This window comes from Aricia agestis, chromosome 12 (genome assembly GCF_905147365.1).
Source record: "Aricia agestis chromosome 12, ilAriAges1.1, whole genome shotgun sequence".
NCBI lineage: Eukaryota > Metazoa > Arthropoda > Insecta > Lepidoptera > Lycaenidae > Aricia > Aricia agestis.
This window is the reverse complement of record NC_056417.1, coordinates 8,628,122-8,646,478: the sequence shown is the minus strand read 5'-3', so window position 1 is coordinate 8,646,478 and position 18,357 is coordinate 8,628,122. Positions and strand designations below refer to the sequence as shown.

The 18,357-nt window shown below is 37.3% G+C and overlaps 1 protein-coding gene across 1 annotated transcript in view; it reads right to left on the bottom strand.

Moving 5' to 3' along the window:
• LOC121732299 (phospholipid-transporting ATPase ABCA1-like) overlaps positions 1–18,357 on the bottom strand; it is a 47,531-nt gene that overhangs the window by 10,371 nt on the left and 18,803 nt on the right. Inside the window, exons 17-31 of the mRNA XM_042122138.1 lie at positions 17,663–17,882; positions 16,400–16,562; positions 14,077–14,292; positions 13,371–13,475; positions 12,548–12,719; positions 11,692–11,817; positions 10,749–10,872; positions 10,188–10,318; positions 9,709–9,833; positions 8,941–9,118; positions 8,553–8,714; positions 8,046–8,203; positions 7,397–7,685; positions 6,830–6,950; positions 6,250–6,489 (exon numbers count right to left, since the gene is read on the bottom strand). Of these exons, the coding sequence (XP_041978072.1) occupies positions 6,300–6,489; positions 6,830–6,950; positions 7,397–7,685; positions 8,046–8,203; positions 8,553–8,714; positions 8,941–9,118; positions 9,709–9,833; positions 10,188–10,318; positions 10,749–10,872; positions 11,692–11,817; positions 12,548–12,719; positions 13,371–13,475; positions 14,077–14,292; positions 16,400–16,562; positions 17,663–17,882 (2,480 nt within the window). The 3' untranslated portion in view covers positions 6,250–6,299. The remainder of the gene's footprint in view (positions 1–6,249; positions 6,490–6,829; positions 6,951–7,396; positions 7,686–8,045; positions 8,204–8,552; positions 8,715–8,940; positions 9,119–9,708; positions 9,834–10,187; positions 10,319–10,748; positions 10,873–11,691; positions 11,818–12,547; positions 12,720–13,370; positions 13,476–14,076; positions 14,293–16,399; positions 16,563–17,662; positions 17,883–18,357) is intronic.

Genomic DNA, 18,357 nt, shown 5'->3' with positions numbered 1-18,357 from the left:
TTACCTATGTAGTATTAAAATGTAAGAATAAAAAAATAATTAATAAAATTATTGTAACGAATACTTGTCTGTCGGTTGCTTTTGGTGTGTGGTTTGGTGCTTACTGTTAATTTGATTGTAATAAGGAAGTATGAAAATAACTCACTCCTACTTGTGTTGGGAAAATATAATGATTTTTCGCAATAAATGTTCGGTTAAATTAAAAAAAGTACTTGGTTTTTATAAAAGTAGTAGGTAAATTATGTTTTATTTTTTTTTAACGTTGTAGGAAAATTATTGAGCATTATGTACTCGTATGTACGCTGGCGAGCATATTATTATAATTTTATTAGTTTTATTTATATATTTTTTTAATTGAATATTATATTGCTGAATGTTCCATATTCTAGGGTGTAGTAGTTTTATGTGATATTGTTCACTTTCAGTATTTTGCTAGGGCAAACAATGTAATATATTATGCCAAAGTATTTTGTGTCGGTGTGAGGAAATGCTGCTTCGTTGCGAATTTCATTTTGCCATTATTTGTACAATATTATTTTTGTGATACAGTTTGTGATATGAGCAGTGTAGTGGAGGTTTAAACATTTTTTATTTATTAAATTCTTTGATTTAAATTAAACCTTCAAATGCAGCATATGAAACCTTTTTATTAATAATATATTTATCTTCATCTTTTCCTAGAGGCAATATCTCGCGGTATCGCTGTGGCTATCCAATAATAAATACTGCTCGGTACGCAAGCGCAGCACATTTTTTTTTCATTTTTTGTGCTTAGTTATTCAATTTAATAATTATACACTTACCTTGCACTTATTCCACTTTATTATTAATAAAGTGGAATAAGTGCAAGGAAAGTGTATAATTATTAAATTGAAGATGAATTTCCACCAAGAAGTGACAGTACATTCAATATCAGAGTATAGTTATGATATACTTACTAATCATATTTTTGGTTATAATATATAAATTTTCTAAAGATGAAATTTTTAGTTAAAACCAGGCTACGTCATATTGACGGTAAAAGTAGATTTGTAAACCGAGTTAGTGTAATAACAAAAATGTGTGTATTACCCATAAAGTTAATAATTAATAAAACTTGGCGGAATAGAGAAACAAAGGCCTGAGCAAGCGAGATGTCACTATCAGTAACACTGCGTGGTAGAAAGAGACGTGTGATATATGACTTGAAGAACCAATTTTTTTCATCTGTTTCACGTCCAGTCGGCACTTATCGGCATAAATCAATTTCGGTTTCGTTTGACAGCTCGAGATTGTTGCTCTATTCCGCTAGGTATATTAACTTTATGGTATTACCCGTCAAAGAGTAAAAGAGATGGGAAATTATATTTTACGGATGGAGTTTATAAATCTGAGTTTTATTTTGGATCTTACTATTAGTACTTAATTATATTTTGTGTTCTATTCATTGTATTTTTTTAGTTTCAATGGTGCAGAGATAATTAATTATTATTTATAAATGCCTATAATGATGCAAATCTATTTTAAGTTACAAATACAAAAAAAAATCTAAGATAATAGTCCAGTGTATCTAACTTATTTGAAAAAAATATTCGGTTTTTACAAATAAAGCTTTTAAATGTTATATTTAAAAAGAATATATATTTACACTGTGTTTGTGCTCATATTACGTCGAGTGTCGATGGTGATATGATTTATGTATTTTAAATTAAATTTTTAATCATCAAATATTATTTTTCATTTTTTTCACTCACTTATACTTTTTATCGTTTGCCCATTTTAACGTAGAAAACTATGATATTTTCAATATCTCATTATTAATATTCAGTTGGTGATATTAAAGTATGTATCTTCTTATCAACTACTTTTTATACTTCCATATTTCCATACTAATATTATAAATCCGAAAGAGTGTCTGTCTATGTTACCTCTTCACGCCCAAACCGATGCACCGATTTTGCTGAAATTCGGTATGGAGACACTTTGAGTCCTGGGAAAGGACATATGATACGTTTTATCCCGGAAAAATGTACGATTCCGCGCGATAAACGAATTTTGGCACAACTGAGTTGCGGGCGTCGTCTAGTAGTTTTATAAGTAAATAAAAAAAAGGTTTTTAGTTAAAAATTTATTAACCCTTTAGCCGCCAAGGTCGGAATAATCCGACAAATATTGTCGTGCCCATTTCGCCAAGGTTGGATATTAACGACCAGTACCACTACTCGGTTAATCCGCCTTTTTTGTTTGATAGCACTGTATTATATTAAAATAATGTTTATAATTGGTAAATAGTTGACAAAGTAATCATTTACAATTGATTACACTTCAGTTTCTTAATAAGAAGACCTAAAAATAATGTCTAAAGTTAAATAAATTACCGAAAATATTCTTAGAAAAGTGTATTGATGTCCAACGCCCGAGTCGGAAAAATCCGACAGTAGGGACGGGACATAAGCAATGATTTACTGATACAAAAATCCACATAAATTAAAACACTTCTGTTTTTATTAACTAATTTATTATAAAACAAATAATGCAATGGTTACTGAACAAATAAAGGTGTTTGTTTTACTTAATTGATAATAAATATAGTATAAAAATTTCAGTGATTGAATTGACGATTCCCATTCCTAGCCTGCATGTTTAGAAACGAATGTTGCCAGCACACCCTGCGCCACGGTCGGAAAAAGACGACAGCTTCTGAAGTCATAAGCGAGTGCCACCTTCTAGAATTTTCCACTAGTGTTGTGCTTATGATGATTGTATCGATAAATGTGATTGTAGTGGATACTTAAATTAGAAATAAAATTACAACAAATAACAAAGTAACGCTTTACCATCTGTCTGTCCGCTACGACATTTAGATGAAATTGTATGCGTGCAAAGGGGATATCGATCTTCTATTGAAAATCTATATTTGTAGTAGGTTACTATATATTTAAGCAACTCAATTGTTTAATCCGTGGAAACTATGAAATTAATATTATTTGAATTAATGTAATAACAAATATCGGAAATTATGTCACTTCACTATTCAAGTTGTTTTTATTTAATGTTTTTGCCAGCGTTGTATATCTACTTACAACATTATGGATTCAAATACTAGATATATTTATACTTTATATAGATTATAAATTAAGAAATAAATTATCGACATCGAAAAAGATAAGTATTGCACATCACTATTTGTTGTAGGTATAAATTTTTGCGATTTATAGTGCCGGCGCTAAAGGCACGACAATTGATTTTAAGCTCGGCGGTTAAAGGGATATGTCATTAAATAAAAATATTTAAGAGGCCGAGTTCCATCGATATTCTCATACATACGTAATACCAAAATCATTTTCTCATACGAAAATATTTAACATGTTTGATTTCTTTTTCAGCTTAAAATAGTAATTACCTAGGTTCCTGCACAAAAATTTACTACAAAATATTTAAACACTAAGCTGAAAAGTAACTTTGGTATTACGTATGTATGAGAATTTCGATGGCACCAGCCTCTTAAGTTCATATATAAAAAATAACTTTCAAATTACAAAATAAATAATATATTTACACAATTACCTACAACTGCCAGTCATCAATCATCAAAGCAGGTCTAGTTATAAATAAATATTTACAGTCTTGATTTTGTATGTACTACATGTGTTATATATATAACACATGTAGTACTTACAAAATCAAGACTGTAAAAGAATAATAATTATTCTGACCTAAAACCAAAACACTTTCAATACAACTCCTATCCTATACAAAAATGGGTTTGTTTAAAAATTCCTTAAAAAATATAAAATTTACAAAACTATGTACTTAATTCTAATTTAAAAAAAATTGTTCAAATACTATAGTAAGACTTATCCTACCTACTAGCTTTATAACAATAATTAACAAGGTAATAACTAATTATTATTACAGTACACAACGTCATGTCATATTATCATAGAATGGGGAACAGTGTTGCCAGAGCTGTATGTTCGAAAGTTACATATTGTCATGCGAAAAGTAACATATTGAGGGGAAAAGTAACATTTCGTATTACTTATATATAATAAAATGCCAGGGGGGAGGGGTGATCCAGAATGCACGAAAACATACTATAAATAATATAGAGATGAACTGAAACAAGATCATTAAACAAAACTTAAAACTAAGGTGCGACAAGGCTTTAATTAAATAAACGTGGGCGGGGGCGCTACTGATAAAGGAGAACTGTCAAAAATGGCGTTTTTGTATGATGGCAGCGTTAGTTCCTTTTTTGCCACGTTCATTTAAAGCCTTGTCAGCTGTAACGACAAAACTCAATAAAACTTAGTACGTTCCGTTTTCGCATTTTTGGTTTCAAACATCTTTCTTTTTCAATTAAGTACCAAAAGGAACGTAAAAGTAACATCTTTAGTCATGTCACATGAATGTAACATGCAAGGGTCAAAAGTAACGTAAAATGTTACAAAAGTAACATTCTGGCAACGCTTTAGGAAAGGCATTCCATACAATCGTCAGCGCGAAAATGTGTCACCCTCGAAATGAGTGAGCTCACTCATCTGAGAGCAGTGTGCCTTAGGACGCGGTGACAGCCGGACGTATTTAATTCATTGATTACCGCGTTGTTTTTCGCTACATTTCGCTCCAGAATGCCGTCGTGTGCCTTCCGACAGTGCAGTAACAACACGAGGAATACAAATAAAGCCAAAGGTGTAATATTTTACACGTAATTACTAAGATTTTATTAATATTTAAATTATTGTCTTCCATTTTAAGAGAAAAATCAAATAATAAAAGCGTAAAATGAGCGAAAGAGAAAGTATTATATGCTATTACTGTAAGACAAAAAGGACGACAATATTTTCTCTATTCGATTAAAGCGTAAAATGAGCGAAAGAGAAAGTAGTATATGCTACTACTGTAAGACAAAAAAGGACGACAATATTTTCTCGATACACATTTTGCATGCAAAAACATGCTAAAGTTTTGACGGCATACGTCGTATCTAAGTATTTTGATATCGTTGCATATTATAACTTATAAGTGTGTACCTTTTGGTAGTGAGTCACCTTAGTAGGATATAAAATATATCACTGCAATATTTTCACGCTAGAGGCAGCACCAGCATAGACAGTAAACTAATAAGTTTTGTTTGACGTTTGGCAACGTTTCTGTCAATATTCTGATATGACGTGTGCAACATGTCGGATTTTGGTGGGATAATTTACTGTATGTGCTAGTAGCGCCCTCTGCTCCGACCTTTGCGTATACCCTATTTGATATATCTAACTTTGCACTTATATCTGCAATAAGTGGAGTAGATAAACATTTTAATACATTAGTAAAGAAAAAACATTTTAAAAAATAAAGTACCTTTTTAAAATGAAAATATGAAAGGGAATAAAGTTAAAATACTGAAATTAAAAGGTCAAATCACAACACTTTACAAGACTAGATGTCGGCTGAACCTAACATTCTACAATTTGTTATTTGGTATGATATAACTAATAACATTATTATTATTATAGCTTCAAATAAGGCATATAACTAATAACATAATTATTATTATAGCTTTAAATAAGGCCTTTGCTTGCACAAAATTACTGGCAGAAACCCAAGGGTCAATTCAGACCACAATACGACGCGTAGATGCGTTTCTAAATTTGTATTGATTTGACAGATTTCAAATGCGTGAAACTTCTAGTGCAAATCTGTCAAATTCATACAAATTTAGAAATGCATCTACGCGTCGCGTTGCGTTCTGAATAATTGACCCTAAGAAATATATAATACATAGCGCCATACTCAGACAAGGGGTCCAATTTTCATACCTCGAACCTCACGTCCAGGTCAAGCGCATTTTGAGTTAGATAGAGTTACTTCTTATGGTCCAACCCACGACATAAGTTAAATTCTATACAAATATTGTCATTTTGTACAAAGTTTTGAAACTCGTATCTTGTTTGTACCATCGCATGCTTAACAATCACTAAAAACTTTGGTATGTCCCCACAGCCTTCACTTAGCGGGCCCCTAGAACAGCAATTTTATTTTATGCGCAATATCACGTATTGCATAATATTATTGACTGTCTAGGGTTGATATTGCACAATACATTATACAATTGATCGTCTAGGGGCCGGCTTACACTGTGACGTCATAAATGCCATTATTTGGACCGCTGTTAAGCATTCGTGTACCAACCCACAAAAAATTACGTATTGAGTTATAAATGCAGTTATGTTCTTTAGATTATTTAGAATCAGACTGCATTCAAAATTAAACAAAAAAACTGTGGGTTAGGACACAAATGCTTAACAGCGACCATTTTACATTTACGTATACACCTTAGCAGTTTTCTGGTACTTGGTGAACTGCAGGAAGATCTGTTCTAGCGTGGTCTGCAGGATGCTGTAGTCCTCGATGTCCAGCTCGCGCTTGGCCCGCTCCATGACACCGAACATCCTTGACCAGGCCATAGTCCGGTCGGGTAGGTAGAAGGTCAGGAGGCCGTCGTATTCTTCCCTGAAATAAGATGTATCATGTAAGAGCATCAATTATTCTTTAAGAGGTACTTATGTCTTTATTGCAGCACCCAGTAACGAGCACTAGCTACTGTAGGTATCGAATCAGCACTTATGCTCTATGCAGAATGCTCTGAATAATAACAGCTGCCAGTTGCATGTCATTTTTAGAATGATCAAGTGTCTGCGCAATACACAAGAATACTCTCTGTTCATTTACTGTTATAATCTAGCTGGACAGATAATGAAACTGACGAGAGATTCATAGAAAATGGTCTTATAATATATTATATATTATATAATATATTATATAATATTATAATTATTTATATGCGACTCACATTAATTTCGGATCAGTGAAGTTTTCAGCGACGAAATTCTTTACGGCTTCTATTCTGCTGTGGTCCAGCGAGTGTCTCCGTGCATTCTCAAGCAATTTCAGTTTAACCGTCAATGTAAATCCTGTAAAAAGAGTTCAGGATTATTACTATTTCGATATAACTACAACACAAGATTAGCGTACTTTTAAAGCTTATACCCATAGCTGTAAAATTGACAAGTGAACAACACTTAGAAAATTTGTAACTAGTAAACATTGAACTTGAGAAAGAACAAGAACCCTATAATACTATTTCCGAAAGAATTTGTTATAGTGATTAAACTTAATTCATCAAGCCCCATACGGTCATCGGTGACCGAGACACAATAGAAATTCTATTGTGTCTCGTTTTTCTACGATCGACGGGTAACTCAAAATCGTTGGTAACTGTACACATAATAATCAAGCACAGAATCGTCAGAGCCCCGCCCCTTTTTGCGTGTGCGACGCACACCAACGTCGCCAAGACTTGGTGCACCACCTTTAGTAAAAGGGCGCCACAGATGGCTAAGATCAAATAAGTGTATACCTTGCGAGAACTTATTCTTCAAATGCTGCGAGGAGCCGAGGCAGCTGAATCGTCCGTTGACCATGATGGTGAGTCGCGAGCACAGCGCCTCGCACTCCTCCATGCTGTGCGACGTCAGCACGACGCTGCGCCCGCCGCGCCGCGCCGCCCGCACCGCGCGCCACACGTGCCGCTTCGCCGCCGGGTCCACGCCCGTAGTTGGCTCGTCCACGAATACCAGCCGAGTGCTGCCCAGCAGAGATACCGCTGTGGACAGCTTGCGACGGTTGCCGCCCGAGTATTGGTCCACCTGCATCACAATATGGTAAATAAATGTGTGCAATATTAGATACCGTCACGGTCTGCCTGTTAGGTTAGGTTAAACATCGTACGTATAAATTAATTACTGTTCAAAACAATTACTGACTTACAAAAGTTACAATCGGATCGGAGACCAAAGTTAAGAGGTAACTGGTAAAGGCTGTAAAAATATAATGTCAAGCCTTTCAAAATTGAACTGTTGATCGTAGTCATTTAGGTAGATGGGGTAAAAACATGTTGCGTCGACTTCAAGTAACTTTAGATTTAGGATTAGCGTGCTCTACTGTTTCTATTGCCCATCAAGTCAAAAATTTAAAAGAAATGTATTCCCAAATAAAAAAAAACTTACCCTCTTATCCAAGTGCTTGGCGAATCCCAGCGCGTTAGCCAGCGTCTCTGCTCTGACCGCGGAGCTGGCGTCGCGCAGGCCGCGGAACCGCGAGAACAGGTGGAGCGTCTCCCGACCTGTCAGCTCGCCGAACACCGCGTCAAACTGCGGACAGTAGCCTGCGAGGAGACGACGATGATGAGAAATGTGAGGGGAAACTGTGCTATAATGGGACACTAAGACAAACGCGTACCCAAAAGAGATATAATTGAGTCTGACTACAGCCTCAGATAAGTGTGGCGTGAAACTGCTCAAGTTGTTATATCGGCCAAGCAAGTCCTTTCACACACACACACAAACATGTTGCTTTATGCTGAATATCGTATTTTGCTTGAGAGGTATCATTATGTTCGTTGGGTTCTGCGAGTCACACCCGGTACGTTACTCTCGCCTCCCAGTATTAGAGCAATCGTTTTTTTTAATAATTAATAGTCTTGGGATGATGGTAAGGGATTAATAATTCCTTACCAATGTTTTCATGAACTTTAGTGATGTCCTTCCGTATGGAGTATCCGCTGACGAAGGCGTTGCCGCTGGAGACGGTCTCGTCGCCCATCAGCATCTTGAAAGTCGTGGTCTTACCGGCGCCGTTCACACCCAACAGACCGAAGATCTCCGCTTCTCCCACGCCTGAAAATAATATCCAATATGAAAGTGTCGTTATTGAGTTGGATGGTACTATCAGAGAAGTTGATACAACCGGTGGTAGGCCTCATGTAGACGTTCTAAAAGTGTTAACTTTGTTAACCTATTTAGAAATAAATATTTTCATTTTTGATTTTGATAACAACTATCTGACTTTTGGATCATTACGGGCCTGGGGCCAACTTGAGGCCGTATTGGGCGATCAACTCACTGAATGAAATCTGATCCACTGCAAGATTTTTCCCATAGTACTTGGTGAGTCCCTGCGCGAGTAGCACGTGTTCTGACGTCGCGGTGTTCACTCGCTGCACGTGCTCCATCTCCTGAGCCACGTCGGCGTCCAGAGTACTGGCATCTATAGGTGGAGCCTTCTTCTCTTTCGAGAGTAGCTAGAGAATAAATAACGATATTACAAAATTGACAGTTTTAAAAATATATCTCATTGATTGATTGAAATCAGCCAGTCATTTTATAGTTACTAAATGTGTGTAAACAAAAAAGGTTCCCACTTTCTTTAAATTAGTAATGTTGGTATCGTTAATTTATATACGACTGGTAAGAGATCAGGCGCAGGACATTCAACATGCCCATCTGACGCATCTTCTGATATATTTGTTGTCAGACAATGAGGTAACCATCCTGCATTGATTGCAAAAAAATGTTGTTTCTAAGTTTGGTTAGAAACATCAAACAGTTGCTTTTTCATGAAACATGAAAACAATTTCTTTTCCACGTGAGAATTGAACGCTCATAAACCTATGTAAAATATAAGGCTCACTAGTCACTTTTTGCAATGACACAATGAACATTATGCCAACAGTAGATATAACACACAAACTAAATACGAGCTAAAAACTGGACGCGCGTCTTCCGTGGAATTCTCGAGAGTTTTCCGGTGCCAATTCGCTCGCATGAGATGAAATTGACGCTTCCATTCCGCGGCGGTGTAAATTGAGCCTAAATCCATTTGATCAATTACCCTCTGTATCCAGTTGTACTCGAAGGTGAGCAGCAGCATCCAGAAGGCGGCGCAGGAGGCCAGCATGCATGTGAAGTACCGCAGGCTGCCCGGCTCCTCCCACTTGAAGTATGGGTTAGAGTCCACTGGAGACAAGGTACACTAGTATATTAGTTATAAATTATAATAATTAAGATTAAGGTATATTTTGATACCTAGACATCCATCCATAGTAACCAATTCTCTCATCTTCTTCAAGCTTAAACCACTAAACCGAATATTCGGTGTCCACACTTACTTTCTCCTAATCACTAATCACCAGCCCTAATCAATTGCACTTATTACTAATTAAAGTGAATACGGGCCTTTAAGAATCAATTTCTTCGATGGCTCATACCTCGTTTAGTAAGAAATAGTATGGCTATACAAAATGCTAATAAGTAGGTTACAATGTCAAAAATGACCGTAATGGTTGCTATCGGGTTTTACTTGTAACTTACAGCAGCACACTTCAGAGATGGTGTCACATAGCAGCTCCATAGTACACTCTCCCGCGTTTGGCAACAACACCTCCACGTAGTCGCAGTACTGCATGCACATATACTCTGATAGACCCACTGTGTTTAGCGATCTAGACAGAGAATTTCACTATAAAACCTAAGCTAGAATTTAAATTTATCCGATTCTAAAAGAGCCCATGTACTACGTACGAAGCGCGTGGGCACATAGGCTCTTTTGGAATTGGTTAAAACGCAAAAGTAATGCTTAAATTATGTTAATATGAAATTTGTAAGAGATTATTATGGCACTATCGGACAATAGGTCGAGTATAAACAGTTTTGATAAGTCGGACTTTCTATGAAAATAATTCTTATGATATTAGCACAGATTACTAAATATTAGCATGAAGAACCCATTTTACCTCGATATAGCCTCGTTGTACAAGATTTTTAAAGTTTTGCCCATGTCTTCGTTATAAAAGTAGCTTGACATGACGTCCGTACACAAAGTGTGGATATTTTTATGAGTAGGAAACTAGAACGATCCAATATAATATATACCTGGTAGTGGTAACAAGACTGTACAGGGGGAAGAACTGCAGTATGTAGTCCATGATGGTGGCCACGTTCCTCGTGTCCTCGTTGAGACTCGCCAACACCTCCACTATCTGAGCACCCATCAAACCTGGCACATACAATCCATACTCATATTATAAATATGCGAAAGTGTGTCTGTCTCAGCGTTGCCAGACGTCCCGATTTTGGCGGGACGTCCCGATTTTTAAACCAAAATTCAATGTCCCGCGCGGGACACGCTCAGTCCCGCTTTTCGGGGATAAGAGTGTGGGAGATAGAGTGGTGGATTTTTTATGGCTACTTTTGCTACTTACTGTCAGATAAACGTAATTTTAAGGCAAATAAAAAGCAAACGTTTGATTTCATACGTTTTTTTTACTGTGTCCCGCTTTTGACGGAAGAATCCCGCTTTATTCACTCAAAAACTCCCAAAGTCCCGACGTGGCAGAAAAAAAATCTGGCAACGCTGGTCTGTCTGTCTGTTGCCTCTTCACGCCCAAACCGCTCAACCGATTTTGCTAAAATTTGGTATAGAGATACTTTGTGTCCCGGGAAAGGACATAGGATACTTTGGATCCCAGATTTTTTTTACGGTAAAAACGTATTTTAGCGCAACGGAGTTGTGGGCGTCATCTAGTTTACAATAACCCATTAAGCATTGATTATATAAATTGGTTTCCCCTTGGTTCTCCTCTACCTTCACCTAGTGAACAAAAACAATTCAAGCCTGTCGCCAATCACACAGTATTATAAAGGCAACATTTTGTAAGTATTGTTACTTATCTAATTAGAAACTACAAAATTAATTTTAACGAAATTTTGCTTTAGTTGTTTAGATAACTTTTGATTAACACATAGACTAATTTTTTTATTACTTATAGTGGAATACTGTAATAACTAGATTTAATTCGTGGTAATGGATACTCACCGAACAAGGAGTTAACGAAGAACATAACGACGAAGCCTATAGCCGGGCCTTTGAACAGCAGGGATACCAGGTAGTTGAGCGGCAGCATCGCCGCGCCGTACACCATCAGCGCCAGGAACAGACGACCTGAGAGGTATAAAAACTTGAATCGCTCTTATGTCGCCGGCATAAGAGAGGTTTTTCAATGTCAATTGTTCTGTCCGATGTTGCATTTCGTATATCGTATCGCGTTATGTGACAATGCTCAAAGTGCAACTATATGGCAGAGGAGCTGCGTCGCAACATGTCCAATAGGACCAACGAACTTTTTTTTGCTATTGCATAGCTTTTATCGCGACGACCGAATCAAGAAATTCCGTAACGAAAATAAACCTAACACCACTCACTCCGACCGGCAAAGGCGGTGTGGCGATGATAACCGTGCATCGTCTAACGTGGTTTCAGTTCGGCAGACTTCGGCACGGTGTTTTTGCGTGCGACTAGAGGTATGCAAATTATAATTGCATAAGTTGATAAAAAAAGGTAAACAATAGCTTTATCGCGGCAGTCCCCGGGTGTCACAAGTATTTTTTTTTATGCTTGGCTTATGCAAGGCGTGGTTACCACTTACCATGATTTTATAGCAATCTCATTAGATACTATCATATTGTCTTCTTGTCTCAAACAATGACTACCACGACTTCTCTAACACTGCTTTTTATATACACCAAGATTAATACAGGATATAGTGATCAGTGATCACTATCAAATGGCTTTTCCTACATGCAAAACAAAGACAACAACATATTGTATTAGCTACCCCATCCTCATCTTCATTTAATAAGGTCTATATTTTATAGTCTATAGTATTCCTTACCTAACTCCGGTCCAGTGCTCATTCCGATCACCTGAAAGGCGAGGCAGGAGAGGAGGATGGGCAGGCAGAGCAGCATGAACCACGCCCAGTCGAAGAGCGCCGCGGCTCCCCACATCACAACCGGCTGGATGCCCGCCGCCTTCTGCAGCAACTTCGCGCGGGTCACTCGCTCCTGGACAAAGAAAAAAATTAAGTTTTTAGAAGAAAAATGGTGGAAAGTTAACGTCTGTTACAAGGAAAAGTGATTCTTCCGTCTATGTCGTAAAGTCTAAAGCGCTATGTGTCATTCTACTACTATTTTTATAAATGTAAATTTTTGGAGAACGGAAAAGGATGGAAATATAAATGAAAATGAATCGGTCAACGATATCGATGGATCAACAGACGAAACTACGGGCTAAAATAAGCAATACTAAGTATTACTTACATCTGATTACTTACGACTTACACAGTAAAACCATCACGAATAATTCTGTTTTAAAAGGCAGATAATGCATGCGATTTCGCGTCTTTAGAGTAACCCGATGCGGTTATTACTTTTTTAATGGGCAAATAATACAAGCAATCCAGCCTACGTCAAGCCATGTCTTCCGGTCGCGTCATCTGGCAACACAGGAAAGCTAGCAACACCAGAACTTCCCTTCACTTTACATCCGTCCTAGTCCTAGGACGCAAGAACACTATTCTTCTATAAACGTAATTAACCTTATCTTTATCCTTTATTTTACATCTAATACAGTCCACAAGTTTAAAGTAATAAAACAAACAAATAATGATAGACGATGTATGAAAATCGACATTCCCTAAGGGCCCCTGACGTTACCTTGATGTAGAACATGATGAAGACGGCGCTGACGATGGCCAGCGCGTTGCCGATGGTGGACGCCACCTGCGTCGACAGCAGCGTCACCATAACTTGCAGGTCGTTCTGCAATAAGTGACGATAGTAGAGTTGGGGTGAGCCAAAATCTTTTCGTTTACGCTTCGTTATAGAATGGCCGATGAAAATGTATGGGATTGACATAAGCGTTCGTTAATATGACGTTGACGTTCGACTCGTCTTATGTCATTTTGATCGGCGATTCTATAACGAAGCGAAAACGAAAAAGTTTCGGCTAAATGTCCTGATAAGTTAAACGATAAAACAGCACTAAAGTGTATTCCAATCAACGCGGCAAGCGATCGCGAACTTGTAGCTTTCTTCATAATCCAGCTAATATAGATATATTAGCTGGATTATGAAGAATGCTAGATAGCTATGCACAGAATCTTATTTCTTTTTACATAATATTATATCCCGGCCCGGTCCTTAAGCCTTCATTTATGCAAAAAAAAACGTCAGTTTTCAAATTGTTACAGATAGAATAGAATAGAAAATTCTTTATTTCTACAACTTAAAACTAAACTTAAATTAAAAAAAAACGCAAATAAAAAAAACTATGTACAAAGAGGCGATGCTAGCAGCAGTTTCTGCCAGACAACCTTTTGGTAACTTCATCTTCATCATCCACTCATGTGTCACTACTTACATCCTCCCTATAATTTACGTCCAGCGGATGGTTGAAGACCCTCAGGTTGTATTCTGGGTTGAAGCCCTTGAGTATGGCTTCGTGGAGCGTGGCGAGCGACGTGGCGACGTCGTGGTAGGCGAAGTTGCTGAACCACGCCACCGCGCTGCTGTCGGACAACGTCGCGCCGACCAGCAGACGAGTGCGGACGGTCGACATCACGCTTACATCCGATGTCTGAAAATAATGAAGAAACGTGTACCGGTTAAAATGTAGGAGATAACTTATACAGTCTGTTAGTGTAAACATCGTTATCCTTGAAACCATCAAATAGCCCGTCAAAACTCAAAATGAATAACTTTTTCTATTAGAACAATGCTGGGAACTCAAAAAAAATGCCGTCTTCATACCCATACGGATGCCCGGATCGGCAATTTGTATAGGTATGAAGACGGATGTTTACACTAACATCTTGTATAATATTATGTTGGTGGCATCGCTGAGGTCAGACGACTGGAAGTAACGTAGAACTATAAATTTTATTGAAATTGTCAAAACGTAGTACTTAAATAACTTATTATAGGTATTATGTTGAATACCTAACTATATTTTAAAAAGATTCAAACCGACTACAAAATTTTACGTACTTAATTGAGAATTAAAAACTAACCCATCGATCGTGGAATAACGAGACACAATAGCTTATCGCTTCATGAAAAGAATTAAAATACATATTACGAAAATAAGGCAGTTCTGGAAATATTACATACATACGCGTCGAAACCTCCTTTTTTAAGTCGGTAATAAGCTTGACGGACTACTATAAACTTTGTTAAGATCCTTAAACAAGGTTTAAATATTTTTAATATAACAATATGAGTGATTATGAAAGTTAAATAAAATGACGATAATAATCTAGTCAATGTTTGTTTTTCTATTAAGCGACTATTATTGACAAAGTATTCAGATCGCGGTCGTACTGTTCTAGTAATAAGCAGGCATACTCCCGAAACTGATATCGATTTCGATTTGCGATTTCAACGTTTTTTCGACACTTTAGCCATCTAAAATATGTCTAAAAAATGTCAAAAAATCGTTGAAATCGAAAATCAAAATCGATATCAGTTTCGGGAGTAAGGCACCAGCTCTCGTTTTGAAAACAACACTGTCACTGTATGAGAATTTTAAAACTTAATGCACCGATTACCGCGGAAGGATAATCCGGGAGTTGACAATTTTTTAAAAATAGTTTTAAGCGCTTCAGTTGTTTACAATAATACCTGTAAATTAATATTTTATTCGTTATTATGCCCTAGAATGAGTAAAAAATTATTTTAAATACTGAATTCAAAATATGTCACAAAAACGCGGCATTATGGTCACGTGATCACGTGTGACGTCATCCTTCATGAAACAAAACAAGCGTAGACAGAGCAAAAGTGAGTTAAAGTGTTTAACCTAAGCACTGTCAATTTTGTTTGACACTGAACGATGACGTCACTGCTTCAGATTACCGTTTCCAATCACGTAACTTACGGCGGTTCCCAATATTTGATCTATCTCTGGTTTGGCCCTACTAGAGATAGGAATAACTCACATTAGACATTAGAGACATATATTTTATGTCAATTGTGAGCTATTCCTATCTCTAGTAGGGCAAAACCAGAGATAGATCAAATATTGGGAACGGCCGTTACAGTTAATAAATCCATATTTTTTTTCAATGTAAAATAAAATAAATCAATACTTAATTATTTTTTCGTTATTTGTATTGTTTTACAGTTTTTATCAATAAATCTATAAAATTTAATAATTATTTTAAAATTTTAAACATACTGTCAACTCCCGGATTATTAACAAAGTTTCTAGCATCGCGTAGCACAGCAGCTACGGCTACGCGCTACGCCGTAGCTACGTCGTAGCGCGTAGCTCTACGCATGTTGTAACTCGTAGGCCGTAGCCACAGCGAGTGTAACTTTTTAAATTACTTTCTTTTATTTTACTTTACTCAAGACTGAGTTTATGGAATGTTGAAATGTTAAAAGAAAATAATTTAAACCATCTATATATATAAAACTCAAAGGTGACTGACTGACATGGTGATCTATCAACGCACAGCCAAAACCACTGGACGGATCGAGCTGAAATTTTGCATGCAGGTAGAGATTTTTATAAATTCCAACCCCAAGGGGTTAAAACAGGGGATGAAAGTTTGTATATAATAATACTTTTCAACCCAAGCGAAGCCGCGGGCAAAAGCTAGTAAAGAATAATTTTGCATCAAAGTTAGGGATAAAAATAAAAAAATAATTCCATTAAAATCCTAACTATTATATCCACTCACCCTACTCAAGTAATACTGGTCCATCATCTGACTGCCGACGTCTGTCAACACCATGGAGTCTATATCCGCGGTGTACAAGGCTTCATACCCCGACTTGGCCCGCGCGCCGGTCGAGGTGGAGTCGGTCCCGTTGAAGCCCAGCAGTGTCTCTGTTGTTACGTACCTGTGTTTTGTACTTATTAGTCCTATATAATATGAATACAACTGATTTAACTACAATCCTATATAAACACAACTGATTCTACTACTTAGGGTCAATTTATAATAGCGCAGAGTCAAAGCGAAGCGAATTTTCAAATACTGAACACAGAAAATTCAACCTTAACTTCAGAGCGTAACGCATACATTACTTCTGTGAGGCCTCAGGCCAATCAGCGTTGGTCGGGTGCATTCACGCGAATTCGCTCGGATGCGCGCGCCTTTTTAAATACTCAGAAGTAATAAAATGCGTTAACGCTTTGGAGTTAAGGTTGAATTTGTTATGTTCAGTTTTAATAATTCGCTTCGATGCGCTTCGACTCTGCGCTAGTATAAATTGAATTTTAGGGCTTGGATTGTAACATTATTTTGTGCAGGGTCTTATCATTGATATTACATATAAGCTTTTCTCGATAAGGAGTTCTGACAACACGGTTTCTGTGTGTAAACCATGCGTTTATACAGTGTGTAACAAAAATAAGTGATAATACTTTAGGGTGTGTACGTGTTCCTTGTAGAGAGTTCACTGTGAAAGTATCAGCTCTGAAAAACGAAAAAAAATTTTCACTTTTGTATGGGCAAGGGCCCGAGCGTCATGAGTTTCCCTATACAAAAGTGAAAAAAAATGTTGGTCTTTCAGCGCTGCTACTTTCACAGTGAACTATCTACAAGGAACACATACACACCCTAAAGTATTATCACTTATTTTTGTTACACCCTGTATATGAACATAATATTATACTAGCACGAGCGTTGATACGACTCTCTTGTTAATTAATTATTATTAAGTATATCTTAGGAAAGTCACAAGATTCATATTGTAGGTGTGGAGAGTATCCAACATCTGAAGTACTCCCAAAAATTTGTGATGGCAAAATATATTGAGTATGTGGCGGTACCCACAATTCGCCTAACAATCCTGCATCGCGCTATCGAAGTTTCGGAGAACGGCAAGATAGATACAACGTCTGAAATGACGTCAGTGGGCTTCGGCCTGACCGAGCATGCTATCTCTCTCGGTCGGAAGATCTTCCCTCTCGCAGATTTCATGGCGTCACTACTCACCCTTCAGCCAGCGTCAGCGGCCTGCTCACAACAGAGGGCTGGGAGGAGATGATGTACTGCGTGATAGCGAGGTTGGAGTTCATGAGCAGGATGGGCACGAGCACCTGCAGCGCCAGCGTGCCCCACGAGCGCACCCACACCAGCCCCAGCTTCAGCCACACCGCGCTGGCTCGGAGCCACAGCAACCGCCAGCCGCGCTCGCTCTCGCTCACCTTGTTCACTGTGACGTGAAATTTCAAAATAGTTAGCGAGTTTAGCGAGATATCCCCAACAAAAATAATTCCTTACTTAACGGGGATGCCTTATGATTGTATATGTTTTTGTAGTTTGAGAAATAAAGATTTATTTATTTATTTAGTTATAACCAACGATGTCAATACTTAGATATGGCATACGCCATCAAAACTGTAGCAATGTTTTTGCATGCGAAATGTGCATCGAAAAAATATTGTTGTCCTTTTAAGGGGTTCCGTAGTTTGTTTTACACATACAGTAATAGCATATACTACTTTCTCTTTCACTCATTTTACGCTTTCAATGCATATTTTATGTAATCAATGCATTAAACACGTCCGGCTGTTACCGCGTCCTAAGGCACACTGCTCTCAGATGAGTGAGCTCACTCATTTCGAGGGTGACAAATTTTCGCGCTGACGATTGTATGGAATGCCTCTTCTAAAGGTTATAACTTATAA